General features: G+C 47.3%; 1 protein-coding gene across 1 annotated transcript in view; it reads left to right on the forward strand.

The window, feature by feature from the left end:
- The window catches only part of LOC137322201 (uncharacterized), a 51,506-nt gene extending 31,195 nt beyond the window's left edge, over window positions 1–20,311 (forward strand). The window contains exon 5 of the mRNA XM_067985316.1: window positions 20,158–20,311. Within this exon, the coding sequence (XP_067841417.1) occupies window positions 20,158–20,311 (154 nt within the window). The remainder of the gene's footprint in view (window positions 1–20,157) is intronic.
- The last annotated feature ends 1,471 nt before the right edge of the window (window positions 20,312–21,782 follow it).

The raw sequence follows: 21,782 nt of genomic DNA on the forward strand, positions 1-21,782 counted from the left end.
TTATATTTCTCTGCAGTTCACTGCCTCAGAAAGCCTCACTGCTTCCTGGAGACTACTGGGGAGATATGTCAACTAATGGTTGAAGACCTGCAGCCCACTTCCACCATCTTTTCCACTCAAAGCAACCACCGTCTTGAATTTCTTTGTAACTGGACATTCCAGACACCATTATTCATATTTTTCCATATTATTCAGGCAGCAACTCATGATTACATTAAGATTCCGACTGATGCTCTCCTCTGATGGGCTGCACACTTCATTTATTCCCAATGGAACCAGGGAACGAGACAGCAGCACAGCTGAGCCCAATCCTGTCCTCTCCTCACACCCACACACGTACATTTTTCAGCAGGGATCAGTGGATAGTCGCCAGTAACAGGAACCCTGCTGCTCTTTTCCCATTTCCCAGACTCGGGATATTAGACTGACTGTTGTGTCACTACAGCCACCTGACTGAGATCAGATGACTGAGCACAGACTGGAGATTAAACCTCAGTCCTTGCTGGTCTTTATGGTTCTGTTCCACACTGCAGGCCAACTTATCAACTGAGAAAACAATAGATTTCCAGAGACCCATTTTTAAACATGGCGGCCTACAAATTCGATTGGGCCCAAAAACAGGCAAACAGGGGACGTGTCACGAGTCTGTTCATGTGGTTGAAGGGACCTGGTTAAATTGGTGCTTCCAGCTCAGTGTAATAAGTCAGGCGCTAGATAAATGCAGGTTCTTTCTTTCTTTCTTTCTGTTGACTGGGGAGTTTTTTAGCCTTACAGTGTGTGAGCTGGAAACATTTTTAAAAATGGGAGCTGCCCCGGGTGTTCAGACTTGCCTGGATCCGGCACTCAGAGAGTTAATGATTTCTAAATCCATCACAAGGTTGGATCAAAGCAACATTTTCATAATATATCACCTGCTTTTCTCTCCAGCGTCTAATGTTCCTGCCTGCAGATAGTTGCATTCAAAATCATCTTTATAAAACAGTATAAAAAGATATGAACTCGCTGCTCAAACACCAGATCCACCTGAAGGGCCTGAGAGTCAATCAGTGCGTTCAACAGTGATCAGAATGGACACCAAGATGCTGAGACTCTGCTTAACTCTGTCTGTCCTACTCGGGCTTCAAATTACAGCAACAGGAGCAGATCAAGAGGTGGCTGATTTCTGCCAGCAGGTTATCTGTCACCATCCCACACAAATAATTCAACTCAATGTAAGTAAAGTTTAACATCTACCGTTTGCTGGCACATTTCTACCAGTACATTTTTCTCTCTTCAATAAGAAACAATAAAACATCGGACAGGATGAAGGATAGATAGTTTTATATTGGGAGAACCAGTAAGTTGCATAAATAGGAGAAGGAAATTGTCAAGGAATGGACAGAAAAAGTGAATGGGCAAAACTATCGTAGATGGAGTTCAATGTGGGGAAGTGTGAGGTTGTTCACTTTGGATCTGAGAAAGACAAATGAGAATATTTACTTAATGGTGAGAGTCCAGGAGCTGTGGAGGAGCAAAGAAATTTAAAAGCTAGTGTACAGGTAAAAATGAAATCAAAAGGGCTAAAGGAATGTTGGTCTTCATCTCAAGAGGGTTTGAATTCAAAAGTGAGGATGATGCTTCAGCTGTCCAGAGTCTTGGTCAAACCCCATCTGGAATATTGTGTTCAGTTTTGGGCACCGAACCTCAGGAAGGATCTATTGGCCCTGAAGGGTTGAATTATGAGGACAGGTTTTATAAACGTGCCTTATATTCCCTTGAGTTTAGAATGTTGAGTGGTGATCTATTCGAGGATTTTCAAATGATAAAGTGCTGCGATAGGGTAGATACAGAGAAACTGTTTCCTCTGATTGGGGAATCCTGAACAAGGGGGAATAATCTTAAAATTAGATCCAGGCCATTTCGCTGTCAAATCAGGAAGGATTTTTTCACACAAAGTGCAGTGGAAATCTGGCACTCTCTCCCACAAAGTGCTGTCGATGCTGGGACAATTTAAATTGACTGAGACTGATCGATTTTTGTTCGGTGAGGGAATCAAGGGATATGGAGCAAAGGTGGGTAAATGGAGTTGAGGTACAGATCAGCCAAGATCAAATTGAATGGCAGGACAGGCTTGTGGAGCTGAATGGCCCACTCCTGTTCCTATATTCCTGCTCTCATTGTTTACTTGACAGAAACCTCAGAGAAACGGCATAAATAGCAGTTTACACAATTTCTCCAGATAGACACTGATCACCAAATTTACAGAGGTGGAAGTGTCAGGGGAAGAGATGTCAGTGTGGGGACTGGAATGTTCTCCACAATTCAGATGGTCCCAGTCAGCATCAAGTACTCCTGGACCGGCTGTAACACAGACAGCTGCAGAGTAAAGTCCCAACTGGAACCTCAGGCCAAAGTTCACAAGAGCAACCACTCCTCCACCAGTTGGACACTTCCATTTCCCACAACACTTGATCCTTTCCCCACTCTGAGTCAGATTATCAATGAGTGGATAGTTCGAGCCATTCTATCTTCTGGATCCACCCCCTCTAGGAACTGGGTCTAAACTCCACAAACTCCTTTCACATTGGATCCTTACAGCTGACAGAGAGAGGAGACCTTCATCCTGTCAGCCTGAGCTGGGTTCAAACCCATTCCCTTGAGATGAAAGGATCGTTTGCTGTCCACTTTACAACTGAGCTCACTCGTCTCAGGCAAGTCAAAGTTTCAACACTGTTCCCCAGTGGTTGATGCTCAGATATTGAAACATGTCTGTTAAAAGATAATGTGGTAAAAGACTCAGGGGGAAACTCCGCACCTGGAGACATGGGGCAGGATTTTAAATGGGAAAATGGGTGGGTTGGGGGCGGAGGGGGGATTGAAAATTGGAACAATTTCAGACCGGAACGGTTTTCACCGGGGTGCGGGGGTGACGAGGGGCGGGCAACCAACCCCCTCTCAGGAGGCTGGCTGGACACGAAAACCTTTCAAGGAGGCTGCGGGATTTCAACCTGTGTGAGCCGGGATTCCCAGGAGTTCTCCTTCATGCCGCTTGAGAGGCACTGCTTGTGGGCCCAGAGGAGCAGAACTACCTGCACGACTACCTGCAGCGACCTCCCCCCAATGATCGCAAGACCCCCACAATGATTACGACCCCCGTGATGACCCCTCATCCCGACCGCAGCCCTCCGTGACTGACCCCACCCCAGTGACTGACAAACAATCACCCCCCCATGACCCCCGATCCCCCCCGATGACTGACGCCCGATGATTGACCCCCCCAATGACTGACCCCCTGTGACTGACCCCCCCAATTACTGATCCCCACATGACCCCCGATCTCCCCACCGATAACTGACTGCCCCCCCGAAGACTGACCTCTGATGACTGACCCCCCCGATGACTGACGACCCCCCCAGCTGACCCTCATGCCTGCCGATACCCTCATGCCCACCCATGCCCCCAAACCCCTAATGCCACCATGCACCCTGATGCCCCCATGCCCATCGATGCCCCCATGCCCATCAATGATTCCATGTCCCCACATGCCCCCCATCACCCGCCCCCCCCCCATCCATACAATCTAAGACTTACCTGAACACTTATCTGATGAGGTCCTCTTCTTTGCTCTGCTCCCGTCCCACTGAGACCAGCCTGTCAATCAGTCGGGCCAGTCGGACAGCAAAAAAAAATTAAAGGCGTCCGTCCTTATGTCGAAATCGAAATCACTCCAGGGAAAACCCATACTTCTGGATTTCCCATCCTCAATTCGACCCCCCCCCGCCCCCTTCCCGTCTTTGGGCTAAAATCCTGGCCGTGGTCATGAGCACCCATTCAGTGTGAAAAGCTTTTAATAATGTTCTCGATGTTTATTGAAAACCTAAAGGGAAGGACGAAGGCCCATAGTGCAGGACAGCACCAAGGGTGAAAGAGTGAGAGAGAAAGGAAAGTGAATCAGGAAGTGTTGATGCCAGGAGTCCCATCAAAAGCTCTTAACTCTCCTTAAAGCCCAGTCCATCCAGAACATGAATACTGCTGCCACACCTGGGCCCCTGGGATAGTCCTCTCAACATAGATGTGTTTCAGTAACTGTACAGTTGTGCCATGTGGTAATATCTTTCCTCTTGTTACCTTAGGATTATGAAGAGATGGAATTTCCAACCCTCCAATGGGTTGAAACAGATGTTAGTGGGACGGATATGAAGACTGCATTAAATACAGGCCTGGAAAAACTTTTCAAATATTCAAATTTATCGAATGCTGCAGGTACTTTCGATGTTCCTTCAATGTAACAGCACAGAATGTAAAGCAAGGCTTCGCTGTTTGACCTGTTTATTTGAAACTCCTGTACAGAGAGATACATTGGCCCCAGAATTCCATGTTTGGCATTCCAGGTGGTTGAGCTGGGATTCTGCACCCTGAAGCCCTCCAACTCTCACCCCTGCTAGAGCTTGGAGGGGTCAATGGGAGGGGTCCTCATTTATGTGGGACCATTGGGCGGATGTGCCAATTGAGGTGCTTCAATGGTGCCCATCTAGTCCTGTGCGACCAGAATCTGGGCAGTCGCCCCACATGGAGGGGTGGGATGCCAAGCCCTTGTGCTCAACCCCAGTCATGGCTTCAATCAGGCCCCAATTGTGGGGGGGCACCCAGGGTGTAATTCTTTTCAAAAGGTGGGAAGTGGTGCTCCACAAGGATCGGTGCTGGGACCACTGTTGTTCACCATTTACATAAATGATTTGGATTGGGGAAGTGGATGTACAATTTCAAAATTTGGGGACGACATCAAATTGGGGGGTATGGTTAATACCAAAGAGGAGTGCGAAAAAATACAGGAAGACATTAATAAACTTGCAGAATGGGCATGCAATTAGCAAATGAATTTCAATATCGGCAAGTGAGAAGTATTACATTTTGGTGGGAAGAATAAGGGGGCCACATCATGCTTGGAGAATAAGATTGTAAATGGGATAAAGGAGCAGAGGAATCTTTTTTTTTTATTCGTTCATGGGATGTGGGCGTCGCTGACGAGGCCGGCATTTATTGCCCATCCCTAATTGCCCTTGAGAAGGTGGTAGTGAGCTGCCTTCTTGAACCGCTGCAGTCCGTGTGGTGACGGTTCTCCCACAGTGCTGTTAGGAAGGGAGTTCCAGGATTTTGACCCAGCGACGATGAAGGAACGGCGATATATTTCCAAGTCGGGATGGTGTGTGACTTGGAGGGGAACGTGCAGGTGGTGTTGTTCCCATGCGCCTGCTGCTCTTGTCCTTCTAGGTGGTAGAGGTCGCGGGTTTGGGAGGTGCTGTCGAAGAAGCCTTGGCGAATTGCTGCAGTGCATCCTGTGGATGGTGCACACTGCAGCCACAGTGCACCAGTGGTGAAGGGAGTGAATGTTTAGGGTGGTGGATGGGGTGCCAAACAAGCGGGCTGCTTTATCTTGGATGGTTCTCGAGCTTCTTGAGTGTTGTTGGAGCTGCACTCATCCAGGCAAGTGGAGAGTATTCCATCACACTCCTGACTTGTGCCTTGTCGATGGTGGAAAGGCTTTGGGGAGTCAGGAGGTGAGTCACTCGCCGCAGAATACCCAGCCTCTGACCTGCTCTCGTAGACACAGTATTTATATGGCTGGTCCAGTTCAGTTTCTGGTCAATGGTGACCCCCAGGATGTTGATGGTGGGGGATTCGGCGATGGTAATGCCGTTGAATGTCAAGGGGAGGTGGTTAGACTCTCTCTTGTTGGAGATGGTCATTGCCTGGCACTTATCTGGCGCGAATGTTACTTGCCACTTAAGAGCCCAAGCCTGGATGTTGTCTGGGGGTACAGATACGCAAGACACTAAAATTGTCGACGCAGCTTAATACGGTTATAAAAAAAGCAAACCAAACACTGGGGTTCATTTCCAGAGTGATAGAACTGAAAAGCAGAGAAGTTATATGAAACTTGTAAAGAACCGTGGTTCGCCCACACTTGGAGAACTGGGAACAGTTCCGGTCTCCATATTATAAAAGGGCGAGAAACGCACTGGAGAAGGTGCAGAAAAGATTTACTCGGATGATACCAGAACTGAGAGGTTATACGTATCCTGAATAATTGAGCAGGCTTGGGCTCTTTTCTCTTGAAAAGAGAAGACTGAGGAGTGGCCTGATAGATGTCTTTATGATGATGAAAGGGTTTGATAAGGTAGATGTAGAGAAGATGTTTCCTCTTGCGGGGGAGACCAGAACTAGGGGTCATAAATATAAGATGGTCACTAATAAATCCAATGGGGAATTCAGGAGAAACCTCTTTACTCAGAGAGTGGTTAGAATGTGGAACTCGCTACCACAAGGAGTAGTTGAGGTGACGAGCATAGATGCATTTAAGGGGAAGCGAGATAAACACATGAGGGAGGAAGAAATAGAAGGATTTGCTGATAGCATTAGATGAAGTGGGGAGGGAGGAGGCTCGTGTGGATCATAAACACCTGCATGGACCTGTTGGGCCGACAAGCCTGTCCTTGTGCTGTACATTCTATGTATTTCTATGTATAAAGAAATTGTTGTGTTTGGGAGTGCTGGCCCCTTTTTTATTATTAGTTCTTGGGCATCATTTGATGGGTAGGTAGCGTAGTGGTTATGTTACTGGACCAGTAATTCAGAGGCCTGGACTAATTATCCGGAGTCATGAATTCAAATCCTGCCATGGCAGCTGGGGAATTTAAATTCAATTGATTAAATAAAATCTGGAATTAAAATACTAGTATCAGTAATGGTGGCCATAAAATCTACTGGATTGTCGTAAAAACCCATCTGGTTTACTAATGTCCTTTTGGGAAGGAAACCTGCCGTCCTTACCCAGTCTGGATTATATGTGACTCCAGACCCACAGCAATGTGGTTGATTCTAAATTGCCCTCTGAAATGGCCGAGCAAGTCACTCAGTTGTAAAATCTCGCTTAAAAAAAAGTCATAATAAGAATATAGGCGGACAGACCACCCGGCATCAGACCACTAGGCACCGACACGACAAAGGCAAACCAAGCCCAGTCGTCCATGCAAAGTCCTCCTCACTAACATCTGGGGACTTGTGCCAAAATTGGGAGAGCAGTCCCACAGACGAGTCAAGCAACAGCCTGACAGAGCCATACTCACAGAATTATACCTTTCAGCCAATGTTCCAGATTCTTCCATCACCATCCCTGGGTATGTCCTGTCCCACCGGCAGGACAGACCGACCAGAGATGGCGGTGCAGTGATATACAGTCAGGAGGGAGTGGCCCTGGGTGTCCTCAACATTGACTCTGGACCCCATGAAATCTCATGGCATCAGGTCAAACATGGGCAAGGAAACCTCCTGCATGATGACCACCATACCGCCCTCCCTCAGCTGATGAATCAGTCTTCCTCCATGTTGAACACCACTTGGAAGAAGCACTGAGGGTAGCAAGGGCACAAAATGTACTCTGGGTGGGGGACTTCAATGTCCATCACCAAGAGTGGCTCGGTAGCACCACTACTGACCGAGTCCTGAAGGACACAGCTGCCAGACTGGGCCTGAGGCAGGTGATGAGGGAAAAACTTACATGACCTCGTCCTCACCAACCTACCTATCGCAAAGGCATCTGTCCATGACAGTATTGGTAGGAGTGACCACCGCACAGTCCTCGTGGAGACGAAGTCCCGTCTTCGCACTGAGGACACCATCCAACGTGTTGTGTGACACTACCATGTGCTAAATGGGATAGATTCAGAACAGAACTAGCAGCTCAAAACTGGGCATCCATGAGGCACTGTGGGCCATCAGCAGCAGCAAAATTGTATTCCAGCACAATCTGTAACCTCATGGCCCGGCATATTCCTCACTCTACCATTACCAACAAGCCAGGGGATCAACCCTGGTTCAATGAGGAGTGTAGAAGAGCACGCCAGGAGTGTCGGGGGTGGTGGTGTGTGTCAGCTTCACCTCTGACTTCTGAACGGTCCGAATCGCTCCCACTCCCTGGGTTCTAGACCTTGGACTTATTTGGGGGTTGTGACAAAGTGCAGCAAACAATCGGTTTTGGTGCAAGAAAAAAAAACTGGGTTTATTGAAGTCACAAATGAACTTATAACATTAGGAAAACACTAAGATTATACAGACATACAAAATACACTTAGTTAAGATTGGGGAACACACGGCATAACGAGGGAAAATTACCCTGCTAATCCCCTTACCCTTGTCCCACCCCCAAAACCTAACTAAATTGAACGAGGAGAGGTCAGCGATCATGCTCACCAACCATGGTTCCTTGACAGTTCGAAATCCAGCCAGGTAAGCCGGTTGCAGTTTTGAGGTAAGCTCTTTGTGTCCTCTGGGCCCTGCCGTCCCCACGTGGTCCTGGTCTGTGGAATCTGCGAAGGTTCTTCAGTTGGATAGGGTCTGTTGGTGCGGTAAGGCGCAGTTGTGGGTGGGCGATCTTTTTTTTTATTATTCGTTCACGGGATGTGGGCGTCGCTGGCGAGGCCAGCATTTTATTGCCCATCCCTAATTGCCCTTGAGAAGGTGGTGGTGAGCCGCCTTCTTGAACCGCTGCAGCCCGTGTGGTGACAGTTCTCCCACAGTGCTGTTAGGAAGGGAGTTCCAGGATTTTGACCCAGCGACAATGAAGGAACGGCAATATATTTCCAAGTCGGGATGGTGTGTGACTTGGAGGGGAACGTGCAGGTGGTGTTGTTCCCATGCGCCTGCTGCTCTTGTCCTTCTAGGTGGTAGAGGTCGCGGGTTTGGGAGGTGCTGTCGAAGAAGCCTTGGCGAGTTGCTGCAGTGCATCCTGTGGATGGTGCAAACTGCAGCCACAGTGCGCCGGTGGTGAAGGGAGTGAATGTTTCGGGTGGTGGATGGGGTGCCAAACAATCGGGCTGCTTTATCTTGGATGGTGTCGAGCTTCTTGAGTGTTGTTGGAGCTGCACTCATCCAGGCAAGTGGAGAGTATTCCATCACACTCCTGACTTGTGCCTTGTAGATGGTGGAAAGGCTTTGGGGAGTCAGGAGGTGAGTCACTCGCCGCAGAATACCCAGCCTCTGACCTGCTCTCATAGCCACAGTATTTATATGGCTGGTCCAGTTCAGTTTCTGGTCAATGGTGACCCCCAGGATGTTGATGGTGGGGGATTCGGCGAGTGTAATGCCGTTGAATGTCAAGGGGAGGTGGTTAGACTCTCTCTCGTTGGAGATGGTCATTGCCTGGCACTTATCTGGCGCGAATGTTACTTGCCACTTATGAGCCCAAGCCTGGATGTTGTCCAGGTCTTGCTGCATGCGGGCTCGGACTGCTTCATTATCTGAGGGGTTGCGAATGGAACTGAACACTGTGCAGTCATCAGCGAACATCCCCATTTCTGACCTTATGATGGAGGGAAGGTCATTGATGAAGCAGCTGAAGATGGTTGGGCCAAGGACACTGCCCTGAGGAACTCCTGCAGCAATGCCCTGGGGCTGAGATGACTGGCCTCCAACAACCACTACCATCTTCCTTTGTGCCAGGTATGACTCCAGCCACTGGAGAGTTTTCCCCCTGATTCCCATGGACTTCAATTTTACTAGGGCTCCTTGGTGCCACATTCGGTCAAATGCTGCCTTGATGTCAAGGGCAGTCACTCTCACCTCACCTCTGGAATTCAGCTCTTTTGTCCATGTTTGGACCAAGGCTGCAATGAGGTCTGGAGCCGAGTGGTCCTGGCGGAACCCAAACTGAGCATCGGTGAGCAGGTTATTGGTGAGTAAGTGCCGCTTGATAGCACTGTCGACGACACCTTCCATCTCTTTGCTGATGATTGAGAGTAGACTGATGGGGCGGTAATTGGCTGGATTGGATTTGTCCTGCTTTTTGTGGACAGGACATACCTGGGCAATTTTCCACATTGTCGGGTAGATGCCAGTGTTGTAGCTGTACTGGAACAGCTTGGCTAGAGACGCAGCTAGTTCTGGAGCACAAGTCTTCAGCACTACAGCTGGGATGTTGTCGGGGCCCATAGCCTTTGCTGTATCCAGTGCACTCAGCCGTTTCTTGATATCACGTGGAGTGAATCGAATTGGCTGAAGACTGGCTTCCGTGATGGTGGGGATATCGGGAGGAGGCTGAGATGGATCATCCACTCGGCACTTCTGGCTGAAGATGGTTGCAAACGCTTCAGCCTTGTCTTTTGCACTCACATGCTGGACTCCGCCATCATTGAGAATGGGGATGTTTGCAGAGCCTCCTCCTCCCATTAGTTGTTTAATTGTCCACCACCATTCACGACTGGATGTGGCAGGACTGCAGAGCTTTGATCTGATCCGTTGGTTGTGGAATCGCTTAGCTCTGTCTATAGCATGTTGCTTCCGCTGTTTAGCATGCATGTAGTCCTGAGTTGCAGCTTCACCAGGTTGGTACCTCATTTTTAGGTACGCCTGGTGCTGCTCCTGGCATGCTCTTCTACACTCCTCATTGAACCAGGGTTGATCCCCTGGCTTGTTGGTAATGGTAGAATGAGGAATATGCCGGACCATGAGGTTACAGATTGTGCTGGAATACAATTCTGCTGCTGCTGATGGCCCACAGCGCCTCATGGATGCCCAATTTTGAGCTGCTTGATCCGTTCTGAATCTATCCCATTTAGCATGGTGGTAGTGCCACACAACACGTTGGATGGTGTCCTCAGTGCGAAGACGGGACTTCATCTCCACGAGGACTGTGCGGTGGTCACTCCGACCAATACTGTCATGGACAGATGCATTTGCGACAGGTAGATTGGTGAGGACGAGGTCAAGTAAGTTTTTCCCTCGTGTTGGTTCGCTCACCACCTGCCGCAGGCCCAGTCTGGCAGTTATGTCCTTCAGGACTCGGCCAGCAGTGGTGCTACCGAGCCACTCTTGGTGATGGACATTGAAGTCCCCCACCCAGAGTACATTTTGTGCCCTTGCTACCCTCAGTGCTTCCTCCAAGTGGTGCTCAACATGGAGGAGGACTGATTCATCAGCTGAGGGAGGACGGTAGGTGGTAATCAGCAGGAGGTTTCCTTGCCCATGTTTGACCTGATTCCATGAGATTTCATGGGGTCCAGAGTCAATGTTGAGGACTCCCAGGGCCACTCCCTCCTGACTGTATATCACTGTACCGCCACCTCTGGTGGGTCTGTCCTGCCGGTGGGACAGGACATACCCAGGGATGGTGATGGAAGAGTCTGGAACGTTGGCTGAAAGATATGATTCTGTAAGTATGGCTATGTCAGGCTGTTGCTTGACTTGTCTGTGGGACAGCTCTCCCAATTTTGGCACAAGTCCCCAGATGTTGGTAAGGAGGACCTTGCAGGGTCGACTGGGCTTGGTGTTTTGCCGTTGTCGTGTCCAGTGCCTAGTGGTCCTATGCCGGGTGGTCCGTCCGGTTTTATTCTTATTATGACTTTTCGTAGCGAGATTTTACAACTGAGTGGCTTGTTAGGTCATTTCAGAGGTCAATTAAGAATCAACAACATTGCTGTGGGTCTGGAGTCACATATCGGCCAGACCGGGTAAGGATGGCAGGTTTCCTTCCCTGAAGGACATTAGTGAACCAGATGGGTTTTTACGAAAATCCGGTAGTTTCATGGCCATCATTACTGATACTGGTATTTTAATTCCAGATTTTTATTTAATTAATTGAAATTAATTAATTAATTGAATTTAAATTCGCCAGCTGCCGTGGCGGGATTTGAATTCATGACTCTGGATTTTTCGTCCAGGCCTCTGGATTACTAGCCCAGTAACATAACCACTATGTTACCGTACCCGGTTGCGCCTTGTTGCTGCTCCAAAACTGCTGTTTAAAACCTGTTCCAAAACCAACTTAAAACCTGCTCCAAAACTGCTGCTCAAAAACTGAACTGCTTCGAACCTGGTCCAAAACAAAAACCCCCCTGTGCTTCGTAACTGGTGGCCCAGTTATACTGTTTTTCGAATTTCTTATCTGAATCCAAAACAATGTTAGTTCTTTGTCTGATTATGGTGGGCTTCTTCAGGTGATTGTTGGCTTCCTGTCCCCGTAACTAGTCTTGAACTGAAAGCCATTGTCTGTGACGTATTGATGGGTTTGCATAATTGCACTGATTGCTACCTTCCTACTTTAGTAGTTAGTATCGATAATTTATGCAAGGTTTTGATGGGCTTTAGTTTCGTGTAAGCTGAAGTCTTTCTCTGGGTTGATTGTTTTAAAGGGAAGAATGCGTAATCTGTCTCCTCTCGTTGTCTGGTTTCAGGCAACAATCCACACTGCACCCAACAAGCCCGGGCATGTCCAGTCCCAGGCCCTCATGGGCCTAACCTCCTGTCTGCAGGGATCCACATTTAACCCAGCAGTTGGGTCCTCTGCCATAAAAGTCCAAAAGTCATATCCTCATTGATGATATGAAAAATGTGGGAATTTTGAGAACCCTTCAGGAGCAGCACCAGGTGTACCTAAAAATGAGGTGCCACCCTGGTGAAGCTACAACTCAGGATTACATGCATGCTAAACAGTGGAAGCAACATGCTATAGACAGAGCTAAGCGATTCCACAACCAACGGATCAGATCAAACCTCTGCAGTCCTGCCACATCCAGTCGTGAATGGTGGTGGACAATTAAACAGCTAATGGGAGGAGGTGACTCTGCAAACATCCCCATCCGCAATAATGGCGGAGTCCAGCACGTGAGTGCAAAAGACAAGGCTGAAGCGTTTGCAACCATCTTCAGACAGAAGTACCGAGTGGATGATCCATCTCGGCCTCCTCCCAATATCCCCACCATCACAGAAGCCAGTCTTCAGCCAAATCGATTCACTCCACGTGATATCAAGAAACGGCTGAGTGCACTGGATACAGCAAAGGCTATGGGTCCCGATAACATCCCAGCTGTAGTGCTGAAGACTTGTGCTCCAGAACTAGCTGCGTCTCTAGCCAAGCTGTTCCAGTACAGCTACAACACTGGCATCTACCCGACAATGTGGAAAATTGCCCAGGTATGTCCCGTCCACAAAAAGCAGGACAAATCCAATCCGGCCAATTACCGCCCCATCAGTCTACTCTCAATCATCAGCAAAGTGATGGAAGGTGTCATCGACAGTGCTATCAAGTGGCCCTTACTCACCAATAACCTGCTCACCGATGCTCAGTTTGGGTTCCGCCAGGACCACTCAGCAGCAGACCTCATTACAGCCTTGGTCCAAACATGGACAAAAGAGCTGAATTCCAGAGGTGAGGTGAGAGTGACTGCCCTTGACATCAAGGCAGCATTTGATTGAGTGCGCCACCAAGGGGCCCGAGTAAAATTTAAGTCAAAAGGAATCAGGGGGAAAACTCTCCAGTGGCTGGATTCATACTTCGGACAAAGGAAGATGGTAGTGGTTGTTGGAGGCCAATCATCTCAGCCCCAGGACATTGATGCAGGAGTTCCTCAGGGCAGTGTCCTAGGCCCAACCATCTTCAGCTGCTTCATCAATGACCTTCCCTCCATCATAAGGTCAGAAATGGGGATGTTCGCTGATGATTGCACAGTGTTCAGTTCCATTCGCAATCCCTCAGATAATGAAGCAGTCCGAGCCCGCATGCAGCAAGACCTGGACAACATCCAGGCTTGGGCTCATAAGTGGCAAGTAACATTCGCGCCAGACAAGTGCCAGGCAATGACCATCTCCATCAAGAGAGAGTCTAACCACCTCCCCTTGACATTCAACGGAATTTCCATCGCCGAATCCCCAACTATGAACATCCTGGGGGTCACCATTGACCAGAAACTGAACCACACCAGCCATATAAATACAGTGGCTACAAGAGCAGATCAGAGGCTGGGTATTCTGTGGCGAGTGACTCACCTCCTGACTCCCCAAAGCCTTTCCACCATCGACAAGGCACAAGTCAGGAGTGTGATGGAATACTCTCCACTTGCCTGGATGAGTGTGACAAACCGGATTCTTTTACCCTTCGTCTGGTTCAGCAAAAACTGAATCGAATACACCTTGAAAGTTCAACACAATTTTATTAGCTGTAACAGCTGACCTATTCTACAGAATCGATTTCAACTCTAATAGAGTCTTTGTCAATCTCATAGAACAGGCAAAATTACATGTGAAGATCCAAACAATTATACATTTTCAGACAGGGGAGGGACATGATTATCAAAGGGTTAACACCAATCATAAGCTGAGTCTGGTCAAGCCAGGCTGAGTGACATAATGGCCGACCACTCACAGGTATTGTGTATGCCAAGGAAAAGGGGGGCTTCCTTATCTCTGGCTCGGTATGTTTTTCGACCTTGTCTGAAAAGGGAGATCCATTCATTACTGCAGCTGCACAAGACCCCCACACCAGAACTCAGTCCCATCTTATCTCTTCACTTGATTAACACAAGGTATGCTTATTCATAAAGGAAATTAATAACGTAAACAAGTCGTCAAAGAAGAAGCTCATTGTTTCTAATTCGAGCTAGCAAAATGGGCTACTTATATTAACCCGTCGTTCACCACACTGCTACAGGCTATGGAGGTATCTCACTGAACTACTAAAAGCTTATATGCATTTTAAGTAGAGGGGGCACCCTTAGACATTCTCATCTGCAGCTCCAACAACACTCAAGAAGCTCGACACCATCCAGGACAAAGCAGCCCGCTTGATTGGCACCCCATCCACCACCCTAAACATTCACTCCCTTCACCACCGACACACAGTGGCTGCAGTGTGTACCATCCACAGGATGCACTGCAGCAACTCGCCAAGGCTTCTTCAACAGCACCTCCCAAATCCGCGACCTCTACCACCTAGGACAAGAGCAGCAGGCACATGGGAACAACACCACCTGCACGTTCCCCTCCAAGTCACACACCATCCCGATTGGAAATATATTGCCGTTCCTTCATCGTCGCTGGGTCAAAATCCTGGAACTCCCTTCCTAACAGCACTGTGGGAGAACCGTCACCACACGGACTGCAGCGGTTCAAGAAGGCGGTTAACCTCCACCTTCTCAAGGGCAATTAGGGATGGGCAATAAATGGTGGCCTCGCCAGCGACGCCCACATCCCATGAATGAATTTTAAAATAAATCATGGGTAAGGCTGGTATTTCTTGCCCATCCCCAGATTCCTTAAACTGGGTGGCTTTCTACGCAAATTCAAAGGGCAGTTAAGAGTCAAGCATATTGGTGTGGGACTGGAGTCACATATACATGAGACAGGGTAAGGACAGCAGATTTCTTTCCCGAAAGGAAATTTGCAAACCAGTTGGATTTTTACGACAATCCAATAACTTCATGGTCACTTCTTCTGATACCAGCTTTTTGATTTTCCAAATTTAAACAATGAATTCAAATTCTCAAACTTCAATAGTGGGATATGAGGTCACGTCCTCCCGATTATTAGCCCAAGGCTCTGGATCACTAGTCTGCTAACATCCCCACTACACCACTGTATCCTTCCCAGGAATGGACTCCTCTGGTGGAGCCCACATGGACCTTGTGGAGGCCGATACATCTCATCTCTCTCAATGCACAGGATACCACTGAACCACCATGTCCTGTTTGAGACTCGGTGGGAATTCTTGGCTCAGGGAGCCCACAGCAACTTTCCACCTGCCATGTTGAAGCCACTGGAAGCACATCTCGTAGGAGTAGTAGAATAGGTCAGGTGACACTTAAGAAAGGCAGTATAGGCTCACACCTGGGTGATAATTAGTTTGTCTAAGACAGTCAAATGCTAAACCTTTTTGAAATCTTTGTGTGCAGTGTGTTCCTGTAGTAGCTGGTGACCCTGCAATGTCAGGTGACATGAAGATCAATGTTGGTGTTTGGGCAGATGTAGTTTATTGGAGGGTGGAAGGACTGGGATTGTTGGTCATGACTGTTAATGCAGGATTTGTTCAGCTGAAACACACTTCAATGAGCTGCTGCTCAATGACTCTGGCTATGAGCTGGTGTTGGAGCCCTCCCTCTTCCTCACTATCCTCAATGTCAACAGTATCGTCTCACTCATCTCACTCAATGTCCTCGTTCAACGCTGGCTCTGGGACCTGGAGTCTATAATACAGGAAGAAATGACTCCATATTTGGAGATTCCTAATTTAATCAGGGCCAGTCAGCACAGGTTTCCAAATGGCAGGTCAAACCTGACCAACCGTCTTTGAAATAATAACAGAGAAGACGGATGAAGGAAATGCAGTGGATGTGGTTGACATGGATTTTAAAATGAATTTGATAAGGTACCATGTGAGTATCTTCACCCTGCCCCGTCCTGTAACTCCTGACTCACCGTGAGCAATGCCACAGGTGATCTGCCAGTAGAATGCTATAACAGTGTTTTTCTTTGTCTGCAGAAACAATTGTTCCTGTCTCTGCTCCTTGGGGGATAAAAGCATCATTGATGAACGGCAAAATACAACGGGAATTCCAGGTCTATCTTTATTTACCATTTTCGGTCCACAGTCCACCTGAACCAAAAGATCCAACAGTTCAAATAACGACTGTGCTTCTTATTAATTTTTACGTCAGGTCAGTCCAGTTGATGGTTTGTTGTGACTGATATTTCTTTACATTGCCTGTCTTCCAACATCACTCAACCTGTAGTAAGACTGTGATTAACGGGCTGGTCCAGTCAGGTGGGGACGTTGGCCAATATTGATCATGTAATGAGGTTGTTCATGTCTCACATCCTTCAGTTCCTTCTTCTGAGGACACGGCTGGACCTCCACACTCACATTACTCAGGTTCATCTGGAGCACTGGACATGGCGGACCCACAATTCCTCGGGACACGATCCCAGGATGTGAAATCCATACCTTGTAACTAAAGTAGTTGGGCTTTTCTCTGCTGGATTGTCCCATTAGTATTAGACTCCTCTATTGTAACAATAATGGGGCCGGCTCCTGTATTTCAGATATTCTCACACGCACCACGTTCTGTATTTTTGGGAAACACTTTCACTTTCTCTGATCAGTTCCGCACCCAAAATCTAACATAATTTCATTGAGATGTTGGATGTTCTAATCTACTGTAATTATTTTAAATCATTTTAGTTAAGGAGGAGGAGTGTGTAAAATTAGATGGGATAAACATAGTGAGAGAGTTATTATTAAGAGGTTTAGCATCTTTGAGTCTAGATAAATTGCCAGGCCCGGATGAAATTTATCCCATGCTGTTAAGAGAAGCAAGGGAGGAAATAGCAGAGGTTCTGACCATCATTTTCTGATCCTCCCTGGCGACAGGCGTGGTGCCGGAGGATTGGAGGACTGCAAATGTTGTACCATTGTTTAAAAAGCGATAGAGGGATGGACCGAATAATTACAGGCCAGTCAGTCTAACCTCGGTGGTGGGCAAATGAATTCTGTGAGACAGTATAAACCGTGATTGAGAAAGGCACGGATTAATGAAGGACAGTCAACATGGATTTGTAAATGGAAGGTCATATCTGACTAACTTGATTGATTTTTTTGAGGCGGCAACAAGGAGAGTCGATGAGGGTAATGCATTTGATGCAGTCCACATGGATTTTTAGAAAGGCTTTTGACAAGGTCCCACATGGCAGACTGGTCAAAAAAGTAAAAGCCATGGGATCCAAGGGAAAGTGGCCAAAATTGGCTCAGTGGCAGGAAGCAAAGGGTAATGGTTGATGGATGTTTTTGAGACTGGAAGGCTGTTTCCATTGGGGTTTTGCAAGGCTCAGTACTGAGTCCCTTGCATTTTGTGGTATATATTAATGATTTGGACTTGATTGTGGGGGGCTTGATCAAGAAGTCTGCAGATGATACAAAAATTGACCATATGGTTGATAGTGAGGAGGAAAGCTTCAGACCGCAGGAAGATATCAATGGACTGGTCAGGTGGGCAGAGAAGTGGCAAATGGAATTCAATCCAGAGAAGTGTGAGGTAATGCATTTGGGGAGGGCAAAGAAGCCAAGGGTATACACAATAAATGGGACAATACTGAGAGGTGCAGATTAAAAAAAGGACCTTGGAGTGCATGTCCACAAATCCCTGAAGGTAGCAGGACAGGTTAGATAAGGTGGTTAAAAAGGCATGTGGGATACTTTCCTTTATTAGCTGAGGCATAGAATATAAGAGCAGCGTGGTTATACGAGAACTGTATAAAACATTGGATAGGCCACAGCTTGAGTACTGTGTACAGTTCTGGTCACCACATTACAGGAAAGATGTGATTACACTAGAGAGGGTACAAAGGAGATCTACGAGGATGTTGCCAGGGTTGGAGAATTTTAGCAATGGGAAATGATTGGATAGGCTGGGATTGTTTTCTTTGGAACAAAGGAAGCTGAGGGGAGATTTAATTGAGCTATATAAAATTATGACGGGACGAGATAGAGTGGATAGGGATATTTCCCTTATCAAAGGAGTCAGTGACTGGGGGCATAGATTTAAAGTAATTGGTAGAGGATTAAAGGGGAGAGGAGGAGAATTGTTTTCACCCAGAGAGTGGTGGGGATCTGGAACTTACTGGCTGAAAGGATGGAGGAGGCAGAAACCCTCAACTCATTTAAAAAGTACTTGGAAGTGCACTTGAAGTGCCGTAACCTACAGTGCCTCGGACCAAGTGCTGGAAAGTGGGATTAAACTGGATAGCTCTTTTTCGGCCGGCAGAGACATGATGGGCTGAATGGCCTCCTGTGCCATAAGTTTCTATGATTCAATGATCTGCTCTCTTCTGATCAGAGTCATGAATTACACGGTTCCAGTGTTACCGCCCACCCTCCAGTGCCCTGTGGAGGGGATATTTTCCACATATGTGTCTGGATGATGTACCTCAGTGTGATTTACTGATCAGAGAGAGACTCAGAGCTGGGCCCAGTCATTTCCTCACTCAACATTCACCAACTCACACCATCAATGAGGGTCACTACACAGCATGATCCCTGATGTGGACAATGTCCTCCTCTCTGACAGTGCACCTTTCGTTAGGAGCTGTGGTGTTATTTTATCGTCAGTGGAGTTTCCACGATGGGTTATTCCCTGTGAGGAGTGGAGATCGGAGGGAGTGTGATTGGGAGATAAAGGGCCATCAGGGCCTGATTTACTGTTCATATAAAATGTCAGCAAATCCGAGGCTTCAGGCCTGTGATTTCCCAACCTGTGCTCCTCGTCACTCGTCATTCACTCCAGGAGCTGCCGATCAGGGAATCAGCCCTCTTATATAAATAGATCAGAGAGAGTGGAAGTGTTTCCTCGAAAGTACAGAATGTGGTGTATGAGTTGTTTCGGAGATAGAAATGAAGGCTGGGTACGGATCATTCTTTCTTTAGGTTGGCAGTATGTGGTCGAGTTGTTGTGTGAGATTTACCGACTCCAGATTATAATTAATACAATAATTACAACAGCTCTTAAAGGGCTGCTAGCGGCCATTGAAGTTGCGTCTTAGGTGGGTGCAGAATGATCCCATTCAACGATCAGGTGCTGGTGGGCCTGGTTCAGGAGGTCCTCCAGCAAAGGGAGACCTTATTTGGAGGAGAGACCTCCCAGCAATAAAGAGAACTGCAGAGCACCACGGTTGGAGATGACACAGTGCATCAGTGCAGTCTCACTTGTGGCCCCAACCTGGCAGCAGGTGAGAAAGGAGATCTTGGTTTCTGTGAACGTAAGTGTGTAAACTCGTGACATCACTTCCAGAGATTGACTTTCCAAGTTTCTTTATTGCTCCTCAATTGCTGCAGCATCACAGAGGGGGAACGCAGGACACTTTCAGAACTGCCGATCCCTGTAAATGCCCAGAAATGCTCATTCTCTTCTGTTTCTCTTGGCCATTTTGCCATATCACAGTGCTGCCCATGTTAGCAATTAATAGATTAAGTATAAAGCACCAGAGATATGACACCAGCACAAGGCTCCATGTTCACACACTCACATCAGGTGGCTGTTGTCCTGGTAACACCTTCTCAGCATCCCCTCAGCAGAAGTTGCATGCAGGAGTGAGGTCACCAAAGCTGTGACCTTTGAGTCCTTCTGAAGGGAGGGTCATCAGGTTTATGAGGGTGGGGGAATAAAGGGACTGAGGGAGGGGGATTTCAGAGGCCTCCAAATGGTGAGCATCATTTGATTTTCATCACTTGGGGGTAATTCTGTGTCCCTGTGTACCAAGTCCAGAGGGAGTGATGAGTCCATCTCCCTTTCAATATATTTTGATAGGTTTTGACAGGAGAAATAAAAATATAAAGTATCTTTATTCTTGTTTGTTTTGCAGGACTTTCCGGCATCACAACCAAGATCTTGGCAGCCTCATCAATGAATTCATAAAGGACTTGGACCAAGACAAACGTTCCTTTTACAGGAAGTTCTTTTACATCGGTTGGTTTAACACACGTGGGCTAAAGCAAATTGCTTTTGTGAAGAAATGAAACAGAGCTCATTTCTGAAAGGTTCTGTTACCTTTACAGACATCAAACAGTGAGATGTGCTTAACTCTATTTTTAACTTTAATTTGAGCATTCCATGATGTACACACTGGATTTAACCATGTGCCTGTGTCAGTATTGGGATTTTGATAGATTCCCCCCAATGCCCCACACGAGTTCTCCCACCCACACTGCTACATTGTGAGGTGGAGCTTCTTTATTCAGAATTATTCAGCTACGTTAATTCCAACAGTGAGGTTTGCTTTGCCATTTTCTGTTTTGTATTTTACATTCACTGTTCACATTATTTGGTTTTGTCCGATGAGTCTAACCAATGGCTCTTTCCAGGTGCCCAGTTCAATGTATCACCACTTGTCATCCTGTGACAGATAGTCCCTGGTTTTCACCGGGGGATGGACCTCCTTGACATTCCCCAAATATGTTGGGGAGCCACCTGATCGTCCACCCACACGTTAACCAGTCATTTAGCTCCGACCCTGGCAGATCTGACTGCCCCCGGGAGAGAAATCCTGGCTGCTGTTGTTCCTTTTATTCATAGAATCACAGAGTAATAGAAAGCTTACAGCACAGAAGTAGGCCATTTGGCCCCTCGAGTCCATGCCGGCTCTATGCTTTTTTAACCGCTTTCTCAACCTGTCCTGCCACCTTCAATGATTTGTGCACATATGCCCCCAGATTTCTCTGTTCCTGTACCCCTTTTAGAGCTGTGCCCTCTAATTTATATTGCTCTCCGCGTTCTTCCTACCGAAATGTATCACTTTGCTTTTTTCTACATTAAATTTCATCTGCCACATATTCATGTTGCTGCTGCTCCCTTTATTCCATGGGCCGCAATCTTGATGATCAGCCTACAATGCGGCACTTTATCAAATGCATTTTGAAAGTCTACATACACCGCATCAACCGCATTGCCCTCATCTACCCTCTCTGTTACCCCATCAAAAAATTCTATCAGGTTAGTTAAACACGAGTTGCTTTTAATAAATCCGTGCTGGCTTTCCCTAATCATTGCACACTCATCCAAGTGACTGGTAATTCTGTCCCAGATTATCGTTTCTAAAAGTTTCCCCACCACTGAGGATAAACTGACTGGCCTATAGTTGCTGGGCTTACCCTTACACCCTTGTTTTACACAAGGGTGTAACATTTGCAATTCTGCAGTCCTCTGGCACCACCCCCCGTATCTACGGAAGATTATGGCCAGTACCTCTGCAATTTCCACCTTTAATTTCCTCAGCAACCTAGGATGCATCCCATCCGGACCAGGTGACTTATCTACTTGAAGTACAGCTAGCCTTTCTAAACCTCCTCTTGATCAATTTTTAGCCCATCCATTATATCAGCTCCATCTTCCTTTACTGAGACTGGCAGGATCTTCTTCCTTGGTAAAGACAGATGCAAAGTACTCATTTAGTACCTCGGTCTCCTCTCTGCCTCCATGAGTAGATCTCTC

This window comes from Heptranchias perlo, chromosome 5, assembly GCF_035084215.1.
Source record: "Heptranchias perlo isolate sHepPer1 chromosome 5, sHepPer1.hap1, whole genome shotgun sequence".
Classification (NCBI taxonomy): domain Eukaryota; kingdom Metazoa; phylum Chordata; class Chondrichthyes; order Hexanchiformes; family Hexanchidae; genus Heptranchias; species Heptranchias perlo.